At 37.3% G+C, this 23219-nt stretch overlaps 1 protein-coding gene across 4 annotated transcripts in view; it reads right to left on the reverse strand.

The window, feature by feature from the left end:
- Positions 1-22565, reverse strand: part of FIBCD1 (fibrinogen C domain containing 1) — a 141768-nt gene extending 119203 nt beyond the window's left edge. The window contains exons 1-2 of one of the 4 annotated variants that reach the window (XM_072430264.1): positions 22436-22565; positions 19964-20038 (exon numbers count right to left, since the gene is read on the reverse strand). In XM_072430264.1, coding sequence (XP_072286365.1) covers positions 19964-20035 — 72 coding nt within the window. In that variant the 5' untranslated portion in view covers positions 20036-20038; positions 22436-22565. Of the gene's footprint in view, positions 1-19963; positions 20042-21795; positions 22150-22435 lie in introns of those variants that run through there. The other 3 variants (XM_072430268.1, XM_072430266.1, XM_072430267.1) reach the window with 3 other exon arrangements.
- Positions 22566-23219: the final 654 nt, after the last annotated feature.

Genomic DNA, 23219 nt, shown 5'->3' on the forward strand with positions numbered 1-23219 from the left:
TATATATATATATATACAAAGAGAGAGAGAGATTGATATATATGTTGGATGATGTTGGAATCTTGCTATACCCTGACTAATAAAGGCCAACTGAACATTTAGTTCAAATTGACCAAAAAAAAAATTAAAAAAATAAACTAAACAAAACCAAAACTATCAATAAAGGAAAAATTTAACAGAGAAAAGGTTTATAGCTCATTACATATTTGAAACCTGGAGGGGACGTGGCATTCAATTTAGGTATCAATTTTGCTTCTTTTTGTAGCAACAATTTATCAAAGTTTTACTCAAAGTGATTACATAACTTTTATTTGCTGAATATTTTTGAAAGATGTTTTACTGGTTACTTAAATATAATTCACCATTCTTTCTCTATACTTATATACTCAAGTATAAACATTTTTTTCTTTAACCTGAAAAATAATTTTGACATTAAAAGGCATGTCCTAGAACGTGGTCCCTGGTTTAACAGAGTAGAGCTGTTTCTAACACTTTACATGAGAATCCAGCTCCGTCCACCAGTGGCTGATAGTAATGCAAAAAAAGATCATTAAGAGCATGCACACATCATTAAATGTGCAGAGTGGGACAGTGTTATTTTTATTTGTTTTTGTTTTTTTTAACTTTTAAATGCTTTAAGACTAAGACAGATGTATTTATTCACATTCACTTTATTGGCATTTCTGTTGATTACAATTCTGAATGTTAGCAGGAACAGCTGCATTTTGTGTCTTAGGCTACATACCACTAATGACTGCACGATGCATGAACGAGTTCTGTACATACAGCACCACTCTGCTCTATGGAGAGGGGAGGAGGAAAACGATGGAGCGGCTGTGCGCTCTCTCCCTTCACTTCCATTAGGATTGTTTGTCGTCCATCGTCCGTGGATCTGCAAGGATGGTTGTTCGGACAATGAATGACGACCATTGTACACACGCCAGATTCTCATCCGATAACGGCCAATTATCGGATGAGAAACATTGCAAGTGTGCACGTAGCCTTGGGTTTAAGTCAATGTAGTTTTCTTGTTTTTTAGGTAAAAGTAGGTACTTTGGTTTATATTTAGGTATGTAGAGGTATTTATTGCTGGTTCGACAACCCTGGTCTTTCCTCACATTGATTATATTATCACTAAAGTTCCTGTATTTTTTTTTTGCCACACAACAATAAAGCTGTGATACTGTAGCAGAATAGGCTACGTACACATGTGCATTGGTTCTCGTCCGATAATTGGCTCAGGGCCGATATTGGATGAGAATATGGCGTATGTACAGCGCTCGTTGTCCATCGTCCGAACAACCGTCCTGGCAGATCCTTGGACAATGGACGACCAACAATCCTAATGGCAGTGAAGGGGAGAGAACGCAGCGGGGTACTGCTCTGTCGTTCTCCCCCTTCCCTCTGTATAGAGCAGAATAGAGCTGTATGTATAGAGCTTGCTCATGCATCGTGCAGTCGTTTGTTGTTGGAAAGGATTGTGAAAGAACCTTTCCAATGACAGTTATTGTATTGCGTTTGTATGTACCCTAACTTTGAGAGGTCATTTCTTTTTGCTAATATGGTGATAAACTATGATGTCTATCTTGCAAGCAGGTCAATAAGGCAGATGTTTGACTTATATATTGCCTGGGAAATCCTCAAGTTAGAGTGTTGACACAAGTTGATGCCGGGGTTTAGTCCTGAGAGAGTATTTTTTTTTGTGTGAAAATTGAATAGGAATTTACAGGACTGCAGTGGCAGATTGGGATTATAGTAAAACAAGAAAAGATGTCTCCTATCCAGCTACCTTTTTACTTACCTACTCAGTGTTCACTTTTATCCTCTGCCCAATGACGCATGTAAGAGTACATTGCCGACAGAGGTAATGTCTACAATTACAGTTTATATAAGTGCAGAACTTAGTTTTATTTGGAGTCATCTATTAATAAAATATGCTGCATTGTTTACTTCCCGGCTTTGCTAGGCAGCTCACCCATTCAGCTCACACTATCTTGTATTGCAAATGAATTGATCTCTGACATGGATCAATAGCCAAGAGTCTCCTGCTGTAATTAGATAGAGCTCATTCTGTCAGGTTACCAGTACAGTATTCCCCAGTGTAAGTAAGCAGAACTCCTGGCACACATCTGTACATTGCCAGTATATCGACACTAGTAGACCTCCACATATATATGCATTTTTCATATATTACCCTTACAGTGTTTCTCAAATAATTGACTATGTTGGTGCTATAGCAGCTAATCTTATATGCAGAAAGTGAAGCTTCAGTTTTGTACAGGAATGGATAGAGATATTCATAGCAATGACTGTAGCTATTGCTGATCTGTAACTACTTGTCTATTGTGGATATGGAGGTAGATCACTTAATGCTTCTTCATATTTAAAGCAAAGGAAAGCCTGTGATTTGGCGGTTTGATGCTAATATACTGCCAGTACATAATTATTGGTAATACTAAATGTACTTGTAAAAAGTGATCAGAAGGACCACTCAATAGTGCAATTTCTCCAAGAATAGTGGCAATAGGACCCCAAAATCAGAAAGTCTATTGAGTGACCAAATGACACCTAGTGGGGAGGTACCTAAGAGGGATCCTGTCTTTAACTTTGGACTATAATACCTACTTCTAAGCTCTCATGCCCAATGTCATTTTCCATGAGAATGTTCATTACCATTGCAGAAGAGAACTAGAAATGCACCCCCTTTTACTCCTTATGTCATAGCGGGATCCTCTACTTTTATCCTTATTGAAAAGAATGTATAAAAGAAGAAAAAGAATGAGGTTCACGGCTCAGGGATTCTATGTATAATCTGTATTTGTTACATAGTATCAAAGAAAAACATCTATGTATATAAATATATACAATCTTCATGTAACCATGGGATACTTACCATACATATATTTATATATATATATATATATATATATATATATTATATATATATTCTCTTGAATTTAGGTACTTACCTGATTTGACTTATTTAGACCATTTAGACATATTTATACATATTTAAATTATGTACAAAAGATATCCCTGAGGAAGCCTAATGGTGGCGAAACGCGTCGGATATTTGCACAATCTCTATACGGTCGGGACTTTTGCGGTTCTTCACACATTTATTTGTTTGATGACATAGATGTACTGTGTCTAGTATATAATACTGCGAAGTGTTAACAGGACCAAGGTGAAACACCTGAATACGTTATGTAAATGTTTTTCTTTGATACCATGTAACAAATACACGTATATATTATTTCATACAATCCCTGAGCTGTGAACCTCATTCTTTTTTTTTGTTTATACATTATATATGATTACGTAATGAGGTGGCTCAACATATAAAATTATTGGTGAAGAGAGGGGAACACCCTTAATGAACCTCCTTATTGAAGAGAACACAGATAATCAACATATGTCTAACCAAAAAAACAACCCCTAGTACCATATAGGATGAAAAGAAGTGGATAGTATAATTATTATTAATAATATTGCACAGTATTTGCATACACACCAACATATTACGCAGCGCTGTACAAAGTCCATAGTCATGACACTAACTGTCCCTCAATGGAGCTCACAATTTAATGTCCCTACCATAGTGATATGTCATTACCACAGTCTAATGTTAATTTTGGGATAACTCCCTCTTTGAGACTGGCTGCCGGCAACTCGTTTCTTACTTCACCTCAACCACCAACAATTTAAAGAAGAAAAAGCTACTCACACCCATTATTCACACCAACAAATAATATTTCCTACCTATTTGGGACATTTTATTAAGAAATAGAATACAGTAAGGAGCCGCATACAGCGCTGACTTTAATTATGTGAGCTCAGCAACCTTTACACCTAAAATTATCTTATCAATCTTTACTACATTCCACTAAGATTGAACATTTATGTAGGTGTAAAATTACTTTCTTCTTACTTATTCGACAAGTTTCAACCATAATATCATAAAATATCCTGTTCTACTTCATCAATGAATTTTACTGAATATTGTCACTTGCTCATGGCCTTCAAAAAGGTTTCCTAGGGAGTACTTTGGCGTGGATATCTCCTTGGTACCTCCTTTTTTATTTTAAAGCACAGTAATCACATATTTGTTGTTCATCAATATGATCTCTGCAATCCCCTAAGGAAGCCTTATGGGCGAAACGCATTGGGAATTTGAGATAAGCCTTAAAAAATTCTTGATCACTCTTCACAAGTGTAAACACCACATATTGTTACATTATGTTTCAGAATTGAATGATGTTTATATTAGAAGTTCTTTGCCTATAATAGAACTACAATACCCTTTTGATCAATAAATGTTAATCTTTCCTTTGCCTTAAATGCCTATTTACTTCTCTACTTCTTTCTTTATATCATATTACATTAGGCTTGGCAATTATCAAATACTATATCTATAGTTATCTAGTATCTGAAAATAACCCTTCCTGATTATCCTAATCCTTACCTAATTTTGGGGGAAGCCAATAATTAACTGCATGTTTTTGGTATGTGGTAGGAAACCGGAGTATCCGGAGGAAACCCACACAAACATGGGGAGAACCTGCAAACTCCGTGCAGATAGAGTTCTGGACAAGATTCTAACCTAGGACCTAAAGCTGCAGAGGCCAGAGTGCTCTGAGACAATCATGCTGATGTGTTGGTGCAGGGAAACTGGCATGTGGTGGAGTGGACAGGGGGGCATGGCTGGCATGGTGGTTTGTAGTGTGAGATAGTCATAGTGATGGGCATAGTCGCCATGAGGCAAGCCACCCTTGCTTTTATCACTTGGGGTTCCAGACCTTCTGCCCCTATTGCATAATACTTTTACCTCCAGTTCTCTTTCAGTATGCTACTGCCTTCTATACTGACCTCCATCTTGCCCTGTCTGCATCCAGTTCCTCAGATTTGGCTTCCATGCCAGTATCCTTCCATGCAAAGAGTGCTATGTGCTGGAAGAACAGTATTGAGCTCAGTATAGCACTTTAGTATTGTACTACTGGGAGCAGGTTAGAAGTTGCAGCATTTTTGTGGGAGGGCACCTGAGCTAAGATTGGTAGTAGGAATGGGAGCCTGGGTCATGAGTAGAAGTGGTAAAAACAGTGGTTTTGTAAAATGTTGGCAGGAATTGGGGAAGGGGCTATGAAAGGAGGCCCTTGATTAGGGTGAGCTATCAGTGTCTACCATGTAATGGTGGCCTGAGACATGGAATAAAGTAATCCACCTGGGACCATAGTGCTTTGAAAGTATTGACTGGTGGAAAGGATGCACAGTCCTTTTTTTAAAAAACCTAATAAGCCAATATGTGTAAGAATTGGTGGGGCAGAAGAAAAAAAAAGGAAATATTTTTAGCGAAAGCAAAATCCCCCAGTGGCAAAACAAAACTCTGAAAAAGACATTATCCTCAAAAGAAACTGAAACATTACTGCAAAAAAAACAAACTCTGAGCTTTTAAAATATAATGTGGCTTTTAAAATTATTTATATCTATTTTAAAATTTATTTATAACAATATTTAAAAACACGTTCAAGAAATGGCTGGTATTACACAGTGTAGACTGTATGTTTTTTTTTTGTTTCAATGTAATTAGAAAAAATGTTACCCAGCTCAGTAATATTGATTACATGCATGTACATTCCAGATATCAGTATATGAGGGAGATATGAATCACATTAACAAAGCTCAGAGGTACAACCAGCTTCAAGAAATGCTGAACTGTGTCAATATAAAATGAGTCATATCTTATGAGCATTGTCTGTATATATAAAGACATTTGTACCAAAAATCTTGATGAAAAAGACTTGGTTTCACTTACAAAAAGCAATAAATGGGGAAGAAATTTAGATAATAAAAGGATAGAAAACATGAAGATTATGGACAAGAATAATATTCTGCAACAGGTGACAAGCCTAAAAGAAATAAAGGGATGCAGTAGATTTAAAAATAATACCTATCAGTTATCAAATCTACATAAACGTGCAACTGGACTAAATGCAATCTTCTTGAGTTTCCAGTAAGGACACTCATTTTATGATGGGCTAAGAGAAAGATGAAGAAGGGGACAGTAAAAATCAACATTTCGCCTTCTAGAATTTTCAAAAGATTCAGAAATATAAGGGAGCTTGAGAAGCCTGGTAATGCAAAAATATACTTTAAACTACCAATTTAGGTTACAAAAACAAATTTATTTATAAAGATTAGGGATTCAAATGGTGTGCTTTAATAAAAAAAAGCCTCTCTAGTAATCTGTTTGCTGTTATAGCATGAGCAAGAACCTTGGACAAGTATGTTATAGAGATTTGAACCTCCTAGGTCGGGAGGTGCTAGCTTTTTTTGCAAAGTTAAATTGCTAGTTTTGTAAGTACAGAGATTTTTGCAAAAAGGTACATTGGCAAGTAAAGAAAAAGATAAAGGTATGTCATTTTCTTTGTGAAAATGTGTTTTCCTGAGAATATTTTAGAAAACATTTTCAGTGAGATTGTTATCGTTCATATTAACAAAAATAAAACCTGTCGCTGACCCCTTCCCTTCTGTCAGCTTGTATGTCCTGTAGTGCCTAGATGTTGGCAGGAGGAACCAGAACATATTAAATGCAGGGATTTGACACACTGGGGAGTAGGAATTGTTACTTGGCGGATTAAATTGTGGGTATATAGAAAGTTGAATGCATTTATTTTTGCCTGGACCCCGTTATGACAGGGTCACCTAAAAGCTGACACATGTGCATGTGTGTCTTTTTATCTTCCTAAATTAATCTTGCTCTGTAATCATCAATTGACTTGACTTTGCTTTATCTTGCCTTCTGCAATAAATTGCTCCTAGATGCCTTGTGATTATTGATCTTTTGTTTGGTGGAAGCATGAATATTATGTTTGGCAAAATACTTGTCTATTATATTGGTGTAATGTTCTTCTACCATCACATTTTTTTCCTTTTTTTACCCTTTGGGAGGAAGACAGTTTGAGGTAGTTAGGGTGGGTTACTCCTCCCCATTGAGCTTTATCTACGAGGATTGTTCCCACCATCCTGCTCTAATTTTTACTTTCTCATTCTATATTGTCACGGCTTTTTTGTTGGGATATACACTGCCTCAACCAAACCAAAGGACCTGATTTATTTAAGCTCTCAGAGACTGGAGAGGATACACTTTCATCAGTGAACCTGGGTGATCCAGGAAACCTGAAACGGATCTGGTCAAGGATTGATAAAATTTGCTTATATATAGCAAATGGATGTTAGGAATTCTAAGTTTGCTGGATTAGCCAGGTTTCCTGATAATAGCGTATTTTCTTCAGCTTTGGAGGACCTAAATAAATCAGACCCAATGTCTCATTATGCCCTCAGTGTGATTTGGTTAGCTGAATGGTATTCTGAATTTATCAGCTGGACTGGATTTTCTATGGTTTATTATTGGGGTGCTCACCTAAGTTCTGTGACTAAAACTTATTTGTTCAAGTTCAATGAAAGTTGATAATTTACATTTAATGAAACGGTTGCCCTTGCCCCAATCAAATTGGTGTTTCTGTGTCTTACCAGAAAAAAAAAGCAGTACCCAGATTATATGTTAGGTTACAAGGCTTTTTTGCTTTTTGGCTGCAAAGGAGTCATTCAGTTTAATGCTGAAAAAAGAATGTTGATAGGAGGAGAAAGAAAAGTGGAAGAGAAGAGAATCATCAAGAGAAAAGCATTATTGTGCTGCTTCTTTTTTCACTGGCAGTCAGTCTGGGGTGGGTCTAGGACAGGGCAAACAGGCAAATCTTTTCAGTCGGGGGCCACAATCTGATATAAAATTTGACAGAGGGGCCAGGCCGATGGGAGAGTAGGCTGGGTTTTGCTATCATGACGCCACTGAACGTGACGCCATAATGGCATAAACCTGTCCACTCTCCCATCACAGATCTGAGCCTGCGATAGGAAAGTGGGTGGGTTGTGTGTAGGGACACAGCCCGCCCACCTCCACGAGCCGGGATACAAATGGGGGACGTTTTCTGTGGTTCTGGCCGGTGCCCCCCCCCAGTGGGGTCCTGCTCCTGACCCTGCTCGGGATGGCACTGGCCAGAGCCGCAGACCACCCAAAGGGCCGGAGAAACAAGCTGATTGGGCCGTAAAAGGCACGCAGACCGTAGTTTGCCCATGCCTGGTCTTGGACAACCTAAACCCAAAGTAAGTTGGTTGAAAGATGATGGCCATTAGACTAAAAACATCTACTAATCGGGGAAAATGAAAAAACAAAATGGCCAGTAATTTCTGGATAGAAGACGGATATTGCAGCAAAATTCACTGTGTTATTTTAACATTTATTAAGCTGTTCATTTTTATCTTGTTTTTTTTTGGCTTGAGCTCTGCTTAAAAGAGATAAGGTTGTTGGAGGTTGATAGAGGTTGTTCATTTTTTGCAAGAGAAGGGTAAAATCCTTCATATAAACACAATACATCACTTTTCCTATTGCTGCAGATCAAAACATCGCATTTAAAGGCCTCCTGTAACACTTAGTCAACTTTTCCTCTATTTTTCTAAAATACTGCTCAGCCAAGCCTCATTTATAAGGCACCTGAATAAGTCATGAGGGTGTTGGGAACATCAGGATTGTGTGTACTCAATTGTTTTTATTGCACGAATGGTTTTGCACGAAACTGGCTTCTTCAGGGCACTAAAATGGCATGTTAGATTGAAGAAAATGTTCTGTCTGACACATAATAAATGAGCATCCATCATGCACAGAAACCTGTTAAAATATCCTGAAGCCACGAAGGGAACTAAATTTACCTTTGGGGCTACCCCTGCACTGTATGTTAAGTCCTCAGGTCTGGGGGTAACATAACAAGCACTTACTCATCCTCTAGAAGCTTCTCCCCTGTGAAACAACTTTTCCATAGAATCTTGTGTAAATCGCACCGGGCCAAGTTGTACGCACTTTGCTCATTCCTACAATACAGGACCAGTGGTCATGCATTGTAGGGGAGCATGCCCAATGCTGCCTAAAATCTGGAGCACTTCCACAGGGGAATGAGGGGTAAGGTGGAGAAAGTGCTCCCTTTGTCACCCCTAGGTAGGCATAAACGAGCATCTCTGACAGCTCAGTGGCCCAGGGGTTAGCACTCTGGCCTTTGCAGCGCTAGGTCCCAGGTTCTAATCTCGGACAGGACTCTATCTGCATGGAATGTGCAGGTTCTCACCATGTTTGTGTGGGGTTCGTCGGGGTACTTCGATTTCCTCCCACAACCCAAAAAAACATACAGTTAGGTTAATTGGCTTTCCCCTAAAATTGACCTTAGACTGCGGTAATGACATATGACTATGGTAGGGACATTAGATTGTGAGCCTGTTTGAGGGACAGCTAGTGACATTACTATGGACTTTGTACAGCTCTGCATAATCTGTTGGTGCTATTTAAATACTGTATATTAATAATAATATCTCTCTCTTTCTCTCTCTCTAAATATATATGTGTGTATATATTTTTTATGTTTACACTGTATGCATATATATATGCATTCATACAGAGAGGTTATAAATATTACCAAATGGATCTAGAAAGTAGCACGTTTTATGAATAATGCACCACCTACTCTGTAGGAATATGAAGGTTCACAGACAAAACCAGATACACATAATTAGGACATAGACAGAATGAGTGTTCAGCAGGGACTCCCAGGATCTTTATACCCTGATTTCCCTTCCCCTATAGGATTCATTATATAAAGAGGGCCCATTCTTGCTATTGTTTGCTTTAATGAGTAGTAAAAGGTGCATTTCCATGGACATTGTTGCAATGCACAGTATCATGCAAAGCAAATTGTGGTGTTCTACTGTTCCCTTCATTTTAAGCACATCACTATTATATTTTAGTGCACCAGAAGTATTTGTGCATTGCAGGTTCACCATTTTAAAAGAAATTGCATTAAAATAAGCATTGAATAGGAAATCATTCTTCTCAGTTAAAGTGTAATGGTATTCTTTGTTGTGTTTGCAGTTGGATGAACTAGCACTGGCTTGACTACACTTCCGGATACAAAATTAATTGACAGCCATATTTCAGTTGGTGGTAGATCAAAAATTAGCACAATAACTAGGTGGAGTATGATACACTGCAACACATCAGATGAATGTGAAGGGAGTAATACCATGTGTACTGGAATATTACTGAATATTGTAAGAGGGAGCAATCACAACAAAAGTTATTTTAGAGGCGTGTAGAGTATGCTAGTTTTCTCTAAATGTTTCCAGTTTCAGGGGACTAATGCCCCAGGGTACAGGGTGTATGTTTTGTCTCTAAATCTGTTGGTCTACTTTACCATAAAGGTTTCACTTTAGTCCAACATACTACATAGGTCCAACAAGAGCAATTAAAGCCCAAAACTTTAGTTTATTTTAAGGTACCCTGTTCTATGATATGGTGACTTGTTTTTTAGGCTTCTTTCTTACGTTTCACCTAGTGATCCTGCTAGTAAGTTATTTCTTGTCCTTTAGTTTGTTAATATGTTGAACCCGAAAGAATAGCCCCAACGGATAATCAAAGAGGAGTGGACTCCAATTTGCCCAGCCTGTGGGTACATATAGTGTATCTGTGAGAGGAAGAGAAAAAGGGAGGGAGGGTTTTGAAAGGCATTTAAAAACCCAAAATTTTATTGTTCCAACAACATAATTTAAAACATTGAGAGCTGTTTCTCTATAAATAAATCCTGGGCTAACATGTACCCACAAGTTTTGCAAAAAAAGTAGCAATATGGTATAGTATCATACTGGGTTAGCGATGGCGGTAAGGTATCCTATCCGACTTCCTCAGGGGTAAGGGGAGACTTAGTATTATTGCTGGGGCTTTTTACCACATTAGGAGCCTTGTGATACCGAATTGCTACTTGTAAGTAATTTGATAGTAAGACCGATATCATTATGGACGTACTTGGTAAAAGTAAATGACAGTGATCCAGCAGGGGAAGATAAAGTATTGTCTTCTCGTATGGAGTATTTTCCTTGTGGTATGTGGGTGAGCTGCGGGCAGCCGTCCAAAAGTGACCACTTCCTTTAGTGACAACCCTTGCTCCTCTAAGTTGCTTCCACGGGAAAACTGTGGATATAGGGGGATCTTTTTTTCCAAATACCTGCAACCAGCCAATGAGGTTTATATACAGAAGGAGCCATGGTTGTTCCCCAAAGCTGGATTTAAAATGGATCTGCCTTTTTTCCCCTACCTATTACTCCATGCAGTTGAAAAAAACTTTAGACATGTTTTTAATTCCAGTCAGTAACAAGGACATGGCATTTCTGACAAGATCAATAGGTATTTTCAGTACTTCAGCTAAATTTGCAATTAATGCAGTCAACACAACTAAGAAACATAAACTGTTATATTTTTTTTATTTTTCTAGGGTTTAGTGGTGTAAACAACAAGGAATGACAGATAAGGTAAGTATGGCACCGGCAAATGCTTAGGGCAAGGTAGACGTGGGTCAAGTTTTATTACAGGTGACAGGTATACTTTAAAATTTAAATTTAATCTAAAGCCAAAACATTTGTTTAGTTTTGGATAGAATAAAGAACAGGTAAAAGCTTTATGCCATGCAAGATTTCTTCTAGGACAATGATTACTAAATTTCTATTTCCTCAAAATTATCCTCAAATATTTTTCAAATTTCCTTTACATTTAATGTCCTTATAAGTGGTAACAAGCAAGACCTAGAAAGTGGTCACCTGGGCATAGAAAGTGTATTTCCCCAAAAAACAGACTGCAGTGAAAATGGCTGTGGAAAGTGTATGGAGGTAGAGCACTTCTGCAATTTTAAATATCATAAAACAAACTTTAATTTGTGGATTTCAGTGGCTAAGGCTAGTCAGTTCTTTTTCACTAGGTAGCCTCAGGTGGCATCTTAAGGTTGAAGAAAAAAGGTCAACATCGATAGTTGTAAAATCACGAAAAAAATGGAGATAACACCAGATGAAACAGCCAATGATTTTGGGGTTTAAAACCCCTCATCAGTGTAGGATAAATGGTGGGGGGATTGGTACACAATGATGGGCTTCAGCAGGCACCCAATGTCACCACTTTAAGTGGGTCTATGCTCATCAATTAGAACTGTCTGGTGCTCATCCAGCTCAGTCTCATACATTATTAAATACAAGGGAAGCCTATCACAGATAAAACTGGGTACAGCAGGTAGCCAGAAAACTAACACAAAATTGTGTCTAATCATAAAGTGAACGGTAGCAGAAGTGAGTAGGCTTCAGCAGCCCAACTTCTCAAAACCAGCCTCTGAAGCTCCTCATTAGAAAGAAAGTAGGAAAGGTATCTAGTGAACCTTGAAATTCCAAGAGTTTACCATTCCATCATCCACTGCTTTTACTTTTTTGATCACAGGAGGTCTGTTTTAACCCATGAAGTGTATTGGCGGTTTTCTCTTGTGTTCTCATGATATAAGAAACATTTCTGGACTTTACACACATCAATGAAAGGCTCTCATCTCTTTTTTAACCTTTAACAATCAATACCTGCCAGGGTTTATGACCCTTCTGCACTCTTTCCAAAAGGAAAGTGTTCTGGTTTTAGAGATACTTTAAATAGGAAATTTAATTGACAAGAAGTAGAGTGCTTCTGGACAGATACATAGATATATGTATTTATCTGTGTTTCTGTATCAGGGCAACATAAAGAACTATAGAACTCTATAGGGGAGTTGTTTAGAAGTCTTCAAGGATAATTGAGAAGAACAAGCATTGAGCACAGAAAGTTTTCTGCTCACAAGGTTTCCGGCTTGATCAGCAGGCACTTTTTTTGCAAACAGGTAAAAGCAAATAGTTTTAAAAGTTTAGAAAAGTTGTAATTGAGAATATTAAAGAAGTTTACTGTTAGAGTTTACATATCCTTATATATGCTTTTTTTAGTTTGTTTAATTTACATCAGGATTAAACATCTTTGTTTCCAAAAAGTGGACTTTTCAGTCCTGGGGATGTAAACATTTCTATCAGGAGAAATTTCTGTATCCCTGAATAAATGTTTTGGGAAATCAACCTAAATAATTTCATATTAAGTGAGAGCATCTATTTAATTACTATTTAAGATTTACATTTCTATCATGTAATATGAATCTGTACAAATGTTTCCATGTACAAAACCTACACACAAACCATTTATATGCATGTATCACATAATTCATACACATAGAACCTGTGCATATATCCCATGCAATGCGTGTGTATGTGTATTCATTTATTTCAGCCACACGCAGTGAAACAAGCTGTAATTACTCCACTGCATTAGGAGGGACTTCTTCCTATCAGCTCCATTTCAGAATAACATTTATCTCTCATGTACAATTACTTTAAGCCTGGGAAAACTACTGCATCTTCCCCTGACTTCAGAGGGCAAGCACATTATTAAATATTACATAGCACGTAAAAAGCAATTTAGATTAAATATTCAGTGGACAATCTGGGATTGCAGACTCAGACAAACTGCGGTAACCAACACCAGAAGCAACGCCAAAAGGATGGAGAACCTGAGCAGTCTTGAAAGGAAATGCAAGGTCACTGTGTGTTACTGGGTTTAAGGGTAACTCCACCATTTGGACTGTTCTAACAGTTGCTTTGTTGTATGTGTGTCTTGTGCTCCAGTTTCCAGTAAGATGCATAGAATAATATATATTCACCGAACGCATTTCATAGGCAATATGCTGCAAATGCATTGCAAAGTGTTTGCATCATGGAGGAGACGAGGGGTAGGTATGGATATGAAATTTCTGATGGTGGCCCTGGCGTTCATGAAATCTACATTGGCTAAAGCTAAAAACTAAAGAATGAACTTGGTTTAGTCATGTAGTTTTTTATTTTAGCGGTGAGCAGTATCTTTAAGTATCTGTTTTACTAAGTAGTAAGGCTGTTTTCAATGGGATATACGTGGACTTTTCTTTCTCTTTTTTTTTTTTTGCACCAAATGTTTGATAAAAGTCTGCAACCAGACAATGGTGTTCAAGCAGGCACTAAAAAATGGATGATGAGATTTGACTTATACAGGAGAACACATCATTTTTTTTTTCTTTCACATTTAGCAATTGATGATGGCCAGTGAATATGGCTTATTTAAGGTGGTGTAATGTATTGTAATTTACAGGAACAAATGAGACGTTCCTTGCATTAGAGATGGCTGTACAGACCAGTAGATAACTGCAAGCAACTGGAAAAGTCAACATTGGACCTGCATTGTGTGTCACCCTTATCACGAGTCTAGCATGGCATTAGTCTAGCATTAGAATCACAACGGGAGGGTTCTTTTCAGTGGGGTGTAAATATAGAATTTAGCCCTGTTGTGGGCCTGTTTGCCAACCCTGGGTACTATACATTAAAGAAACACAGGTGAGAAGTGTAAATGTGCAAATGTGTAAGTATACTGAAAATCATTTCAGGGGATACAAACAGTAATATCGATAATAATTTTATATTTTGAATGACTGGAGAATGTATCAGTCAGCCTGTAAATGAGCCGGTTGAGGGTACTAGACATAAGACGTCTAATTGGAATATATAACATTCAACAAAAATAAATCGTGTTGCATACGTATGCCGATATCACAACGTGTTTCACCCCGTCTTGGGCTTCTTCAGGGATACTAAACGTATAGCGGAATTAAATGTATTAGCTTGATAGTATCTAGGTGCATAATAAATACACTGTATAAGTACAAAGCATAGCAAAAATCAATAAATAAGGTATGCACTGAGATCAATTTCGAAAAGAAGGTAAAAACAGAACAATAAATCTGGATAGTGGTAGTAATTAATCATGTAATTTTAGCTAATATTTGTGAAGAAACTAGCAGTACTTTATTAACATTGGAACTGTAATATGACAATGCTTGATTCTATTGTAAATACATTTCTGGACACATATAAACACACACACATATAAAAATATATATATATATTTATATTTATACGTGTACAGAAATGTATTTACAATAGAATCAAGCATTACCATATTACAATTCCTTAATGTTAATCAAGTACTGCTAGTTGCTCCACAAATATCAGCTCAAATTACACTATTGTATGATTAATTACTACCTCTGTCCAGATTTATTGCAGTTTTTTTCTTCTTTTCAAAATTGATTTCAATGCATACTATATTTATTGATAGTTGCTATGCTTTTTACTTATACTGTGTATTTTTTATGCACCTAGATACTATCAAGCTAATACGTGTAATTCCACTATACGTTTAGTACCCCTGAAGAAGCCCAAGATGGGCGAAGCGCATTAGATTATGGACATACGTATGCATGACGTTTTTTTTTTTTTTGAATGTTATATATTCCAGTTAGATGTCTTATGTCTAGTACCCTCAACCGTTTCATTTACAGGCTGACTGATACATTCTCCAGTCATTCAAAATATAAAATTATCTTCGATATTACTGTTTGGATCACCTGAAATGATTTTTAATATACTCACACGTTTGCCTTAAAAACCCTTCTCTCATGTGTTTCTTTAATGTCTAGCATGGCTTAGTGCTCAGAGGGGGCTAGTGCAGGGAGAAGATTTCTGCCAACGATTTCTGCCAATGAAAGCATAAAAAGTAGGGAATACAGCTCTGCAACAGAGGTAAGTAGGAATCTGGGGAGAGGGGTGTTGGGGCAGGTAAATCCTGGATGGATGGGGAACCTAACATTCATACTGTATCTATTTTATCAAGTATGTGTGTAAAACCTAAAGTTGTTCATTGACTTTCACTATGCTTAAAGTAATCAAAAATAAACCGTATGGATTGCTTAACTATCATAACCATTCATCTGTTGTGGAAGAATATATCACTTGGACATACCCTGAGAGAATGCAAGCTTCCAGATTACTTTGTTGTTGGCCAAAAACTGTTTTAAGGCTGGAGGAGTTGGCCATCTTCTGCTTTAACCTCTATTTTGCTCTGACCACCCAGCCTCAAAATTGTATTTAATACCAGCACATTGCCTTTTCAGTGTTGCATAAACTCTCATTTCTCGTCATATTTCTGGAACAGGTTCATATCTCAATATAAGTGCTTCTCTGAGCAGATGTGGCTTCAGCTTCCCACCAACTCTGCAATAATCCTCTCTAGGAGAAGCGTTTTGTCTGTTTTGCTGGTGTTTGATTTCTGGGCTTTAATGTAGTCAATGTATGAGAAAGCTGTGTGTATTAATAGGTCTGTGCGATGTACAAACATGGTTGCTGTCAGTCATCCGCAGATACCAAATGTGTTAACCCATTTCATTTCGACAGAGTGCAGATGAGTCTGTTTGGTGAGATAATGACACTGACAAATTTGAAGGTAAAGTTGATTTTTTCGTAACTTGGAAATGCCATACAGGAACCATAATTGACTTTGCCCATATATATATGTGGTAAGTTATTGCATATGCATTATAATGCATTAAGACAACCCATTCACTAACTTTCTAAGGGTGGTGGTATGCTGTCACATGATTCCATTGGGTTGACAATCAGAATCCATGGCAGGCTACATAATAATTTTGTAAATTTTATTTATTTATTATTATCATGATATTTTTATTTCCCATCCCACTCTGGGATCCTTATATTGTGATCCACCCAGGAAAAAACATCTGTTTGTATATATTGTCAATATATTAATATAATATAATGAGATATGCAAAAAATGTTATTGTGCCTAGTTTTATCATCCTTCCTATACATTCTTTTAATTCATTTATTTTATCATTAAAAAAAAGTTCTCCGCTCATTTGCACCATTTAACTTTGAGCTCATGGTAAAGGAAGCCAAGTGCAAGAATATTTTTTGGAGCATGTAAAAAATGAATTCTCTGGACACTGGTAGAAAGGAAAGCAACAAAATAAATAAATAAATAAAAACAAAACCCTTTCTATGTTCTTTCCAAAGCCATGTCGTCTACCAAACAAGTCTGCAATATTTAGGAAGGCGGATCTCTGCACAGATATTTTACATATAAATATTGGAAAGAACAAACCCTGAAATCACATCATAATCTAAATAGGACAAGATGAATCTCACACCTCAAATCTGTTCACTGAAGATCTATTGCTCAGAACCTGGCATTTTCAATAAAGACTTATCTTTAAATTACTATGCTGTATCAATACCCAACATCTATTTTACTTTTGGATAAAATAGGGTATAGTAAGGATTTTTAGGATATTTGTCTAGGTCCCATTGGGCAATGTCTTCCTCACTTCCTGTCTCAGGGACACGAAAAGAAGTAGAAATTTCCTTAAAAAAATTAGGAATGAAAACTGTATGCAAACTCATATGACAAGACTTGGATCTGTCATGGTTGTATCAATAAAGTTCCATATTCACTGCCGTCTTCACAGTGGATTGCTTAGAAAACAACAATCCTTTTTGGTCATGAGATAGCCCCTGATGATGTAACTCTTGCACATGTACAGAATTTACATTGTTTTAGCAGTGACTGTGAGACCAGCGCTACTCTACATGGCACATGCGCTGCACAGTATAGAACTAAAAGAAAAAGTCTTTATTTTTTATTGACTCTCCCTTCTGGTGACTTCTTGTTGAGATTGTTGAGATGTTGTCATCAGAGACAACCAAACTCCTTGTACATGCTCTTATCTCTCGTCTGGACTACTGTAACCTCCTCCTTTCTGGTATTCCACTAACCCGACTCTCTCCTCTACAATCTATTATGAATGCTGCAGCCAGACTCATCCATCCTTCCCTCCGCTCCTCCTCCGCTGCATCTCTTTGTAGTTCTCTTCATTGGCTTCCTTTTCACCTTAGAATCATATTTAAGCTCCTGTGCTTTGCCTTCAAATCCCTGCACAGTTCTTGTCCCACTTACCATTCTGACCTGGTAAAAAAATACTCCCCCAGCTGCTCTCTCCGCTCCTCCAATGACCTACTAATTACTTCCTCACTCATAACCTCATCACACACACGGCTCCAAGATGTTTCTAGTGCTGCCCTGATTCTCTGGAATGGTCTTTTACGTCTTATTTGGCTTTCTCCTACTTTCTGCTGAGTACTTAAAACCCATTTTTTCACATTTACCTACCCATCTTCTTCTGTCTCTTAAACCCTCACTATGTCCCACCACTCCATACCCCCCCCCCTTTATTGTATGTTATTTCCCCCTCCTCTTTGATTGTAAGCTCTTCAGGACAGGGTCCTCCCCTCCTCCTGTGTCATTGTTTGTATCTGTCTGTCATTTGCAACCCCTATTTTTTGTACAGCACTGGGTAATATGTTGGCGCTATATAAATACTGTTTTTTATTATTATTATTATTATTATTATTATAATTAATGCTCCATGGTTCCTTGCACCTTAAGCATTGAACATTGGCTGTCAATAAAAATGTATTTATCACTGAACCTTTTTTTTGCCACCTGCATGTGTGTGGCTTGATGTATATCTGTAGTCCCTGAAGGCATGGAAGGGAACATGTATGTTGTGATGGCTTTGATAAAGCTACAATGTGTTCCCAAAAGTGAATGTAGCCACACAAGAAACCTTGGCCTCCAGCAGCAAACCAAAAAGTCACCTTTAACTGATTAGATATGATTATGAACATAAAGACTGAGTAGATCTGATTCAAAGTAAGTGTGGTTTGTGCCTAAATAACTTACTTGTGTCCATTTCATATTGATAAAGTCAGGCGCACTAGAATTGTCTGCTTATACTGATGACGGATTATGGACACTCCAAATACACACTGCTGTATTTCTTCCTTTTGCATAAATCTGCAGTGAAGAGCATCACGGATGAGCTTTAATATCCTCAACAAAGTCCTTGGGTTTTAGCATTTTGTAGTTTAGCATTTATGGTGGACTACCCAAAAGCTGCTGTTGGTGCATTGTTTCTCATTGGAACGCTCCAACCTATTATGTGATTGTAAGAGAGACTAAATGAATAATAAAGAATCTTTTCTATGTAAATCGCTAACCTGGAGGGAATTTTTACTCAAAAGAACTCCCATTTCCTTTTGATTTTTAAATCCCCAATCTATCCCAAGCATAACAATATTTATATGCATTGTCAAGACACAAAGCGCTAACTTCTGCTCCTAATTCCACACAGCTCTCTGCTATAAGATTGGAAATTGAATGGTACCCAAACAAAGATTACTCAGCAATGGCAACATTAATGTAAAATGCAAAAACCATTTTAACATCAAAGTATTATACTTTACAGCACGATAATTTACCATGAAGTCTGGAATCATTGTCATTGTAAAGAAGCTGTAAACCTTAACTGTGCGACCGTTAGCTTGCTGAAACACTTCATTTATAAACAGTAGCCATTTTTTTTGTTTTATCATGTATACCATACATGCATATTATGTGTTATCGGGTGACAATTTAGGAAACCTTGGTATGGACAGAGTAATGTCTTTTCACAAGTAATGCAGGCAGGAATACCAGATATTTAATAAAGTTGTGGATTTTAAAATGGTACTTTTAAAATGGTAAATAAAAGGGTATATTAAATTTCAGAAATGTTTAAATTATATCTGCCATTAAGTGACTGCTGGTGGAGGGTCCTGCAGAATTTAACACTTTTTTTTGGGGGGGGGGTTGTAAATTACTGGTAACCCCCTATTTCACTACTGCTGGAATTGTGGTCTAGGCAGCAGGAGACATGAAAAGTTTTCTTATTGGGGATGGAGGGGGGATTCTTTTCCAAACTTTTCTAATAATCATAATTAAAGTAACTTTTTTTCAAATTTATTAATTCGAAGATGAATTTAATTAATACCTCCTGAATGTATTTTTGGGGGTTGATTAGGACCGATGACTTCTGAAAGTATTCTTGCGGGGGTAGTTAGGAGTAATGACAAAGTGTTTTTTAAAGGCAGATTGGGAATACTGGCTTCTGAAGATATTTTTGGAGGGAGATTAGGATTAATGACTTTTGAAGATGTTTTGGAGGGCTGATTAAGAGTAATGATTTCCAAAATAATTATTTTTTAAATAAAAAAATTGTACCTGTGACTTTTCTTGTACAGTGTCCTCCATTTGTGGGGAGCCTCCGATGTTCTTCCAGCGATCACTGCCCATCTTCTGCTGGGGCAAAGGACACACTGATATTAACGTCAGATCATGCAAACACATGTATTCTTTCAGAATCAAATAGAACTGTATATCAATCAAAGATTACAAATCCAATGAGTTTAATTAAGTCAGTTTATTTGAATGAAATGATACCAAAGTAATAAAGCATTTTAACAAAACTTTTATTTTATTTCCTGTCTCTTTATATATATATAAAAATATATATATTTACTTTTTTATGGTTCGGTGTCAACACACACAACCTTTCAAGGAGTAAAATGCAAAATGCAGAAATTGAAAGCATCCAACCACAATTTATCCCCACCAATTTGACTGAAATCTTCGGACCTAATTAGATTTCTGTAATAACGTGGTTCATATTTTTTTTATTGCTGTTTGATTGGTTTCAACCGTCTCTGATCATGAGATTAATGTCTCATTCTATCCAAAACTATATTTTGTTTTTGGGGTGAATGAATTGGGATTCCTTTAACTTCTTGCATGTCTTGGGGATTTTGGTGAGACCTTTCTACACCTGAATCCCCATGTCCCTTTTAGAGATGTCTTTCCTTTATGATTTTTTTTATCCTGCAGTACACAGTAAAGTTAGATTTTTTACAGTAGGTGGAGTAAGACATCTGCAGCAAGAGAAGTGAGATTTAAAAATTGGGATAGTAGTCCTGTGCCATTGCTGGATTTTCATAAAGACAAGAAACCCATAAATCTGGTCCCCTTTGCTCATAAATTAAATATTAGTCTGTGACGGACAGGCTAGTTTACTTGGTAATGGAGTCACAATGTCTTGAAGCACAGTAGATTGACACTTTATGCAAGCACTCCTAGCTATAGTTTGATTTATTTGTATATATTTTTAGGAACTAAAAACAGGGAAATAATTCAAGCTTTGAGAAGGTCCTTTGGAGCTCAGCTTATGTTTTAGGATTTGATTGATGCATGCTTATTATTCATACATCAAAGGAGCAATGTTTCAGCAGGACAATCTTTTTTTTTTTTGTCAAATTGATAGTTTTGCACCACATTGCATGACTACAGAGGCAGTTTATAATGCAAGTTACTCAATAAAGCAACTGGATGCATATACACTACAGGCTCTATTAATATGTATTGAACAGGCATCTCTATTAATATATATATTGCACAGGCACAGCTCCTATGGAACAATATACTCTACAGCTATCACAGTCTCCTTCCAGCAGATGTGCCCAGAAACACAAGTACTTTATATCTCCAGAATCAATAGCAAGGAGTAAAACACAAACACACATACCTAGCTAATCAAAAAGTGACACAGTCAATATGCCGCTTTACTGGATGCCATATATCTGCGGTAATAACAAGCATCCTGTATGTTTAATATACTGCTGTTGCACGCACTGTCACTCTAATAACATGCAATTGCTGCCAGCAACGAGGTGGGTGCCACATTTAAATTTAGGAATGTTATAGGCAAGAGCTATATATAGTTTAAGGGAAAGAGATACATATAGAGAGATAATTAGGAGCTTGTGGAATGATAGCAGTATTAAAATTCATTGCAAACAGATTGAGATGAAAATAAAACATGGAGAAGGTGAGACAGGAGGAAGAATTACAGATTTAGCAAGACACAGGTAAAATGGAATAAATCAGTTCTTGCACCATTGGAGCTTACAATCTAATGCAGAGAAATAAGTACGTACACTCAAGTTAAAGGTCAATTCAGGTAGGTAGAAAAAAAAAACAATAAAACAGCCAGCGTAACTCACCTGGTCTGGTCATTCTACCCATGCAGGATTGCTTTGACCAACTCTTGGACTAATCTCGGTTGCCTATCCTACCTGCACTGTCTAGTTTAAAGGGACTAAGGCAATCCAGAATGCAATTTGCTGATTTCACCTTCACCCTCTACTAAATCTTGGATCACACTGTACCTCTCATTCTCAGTTCTCTTCTTTCCTATTGCTTTCTCTTTATTTCTTTTGTTAGAAGTGCCTTTATTCTCCTCTTAGCACACCTTTGGCTCTCTCCTGTGTTAACTTCTTTTTTTTCTCTCTCTATCCCTCTCCCTTCTTTTTAATCTGCCTAAAGCAGCCTCAGCTGCTAATTCACAAATCTTTAATCTGCTTTTCTGTGGAAGTCTAATGAGAGGGAACAAGCAGCTCCCATTCCAGCTCTGCAGCCCCCACAGTTCTGCTGGTGTAAGAAAACTCCAACACAAATTGCTCCCCCCAATTCAACTCTGCTGCTGCATATGTAGGGATCGGACACAGGCAAAGCACTGCAATCATTCCAGGAAAACCAGCAGAGCAAAAAAAAGAAAAAAAAGGAAGGGAGAGGGATGCAGAGGAAGGATGCAGGATAGAGATGTAACCAGACAGGGATAATAGAGTCAGGAAAAGCACTTACCTCCCTAAATTTACTGAGAAGCCACACACACAGAAAGAGATGTCTCCATCACTGGAGCTCAGCTTGTCCCAGCTTGGGTTCTCTCTGCCTTTTGCTCAGATGCATTTGGAAAAGGCAGCTCACAATGGATAGGGGGCAGTGCTGGGATGAGTTTAGAGCTGGAGATAGAAAGGTCTCAGAGATTTGTCAAATATGGTGATATTAGTCAATGAAGTCTTCTACACCCCCCCCCCCCTATAATTTCCCAGCCTCACTTTTTTTTCATATGACCTATGTACCATTTTGAAATCAGCTTTTAATAATGAATATTTTACCCATGTCATTTTTTGTAAAAGAAGTTTACAGAATGTGCCAGTTATATACATTTAAAGAGTCAGTGCATCCTAAGCTGATTTGTCATTTTTTTTTAGAGGTTGTAGTAAATCTGGATGAAGGCCACAAATATGTTAAAATCAAAATGCAAATGTCTAGCGCTCATCGTAGGCGACACTTAAAGTGGACCACTGCATTTTTATCATTTTTGTAGCTATCCCACCACAAAGATTATAGAAGAGTCTCCTGGAATATTTATGTCAGATATCTCAGGAGGCTGTGGACTGCTCCTTCTGTGCATACCCAAGATCATACGTCATAAGGGGCTTTCCTAGAATGCAAACTTTTTGTTTTTACATTTTCAGGAAGAGACAGCACCTATTCTGGCACCTATATAGTATGGGATCAGGCGACGTGACCAGAACCCAAAAGAAGAAGAAAGATGGCAGCACCCGAATTTGTTTCTGCTGGA

Source organism: Pyxicephalus adspersus, chromosome Z (assembly GCF_032062135.1).
Source record: "Pyxicephalus adspersus chromosome Z, UCB_Pads_2.0, whole genome shotgun sequence".
Classification (NCBI taxonomy): Eukaryota; Metazoa; Chordata; class Amphibia; order Anura; family Pyxicephalidae; genus Pyxicephalus; species Pyxicephalus adspersus.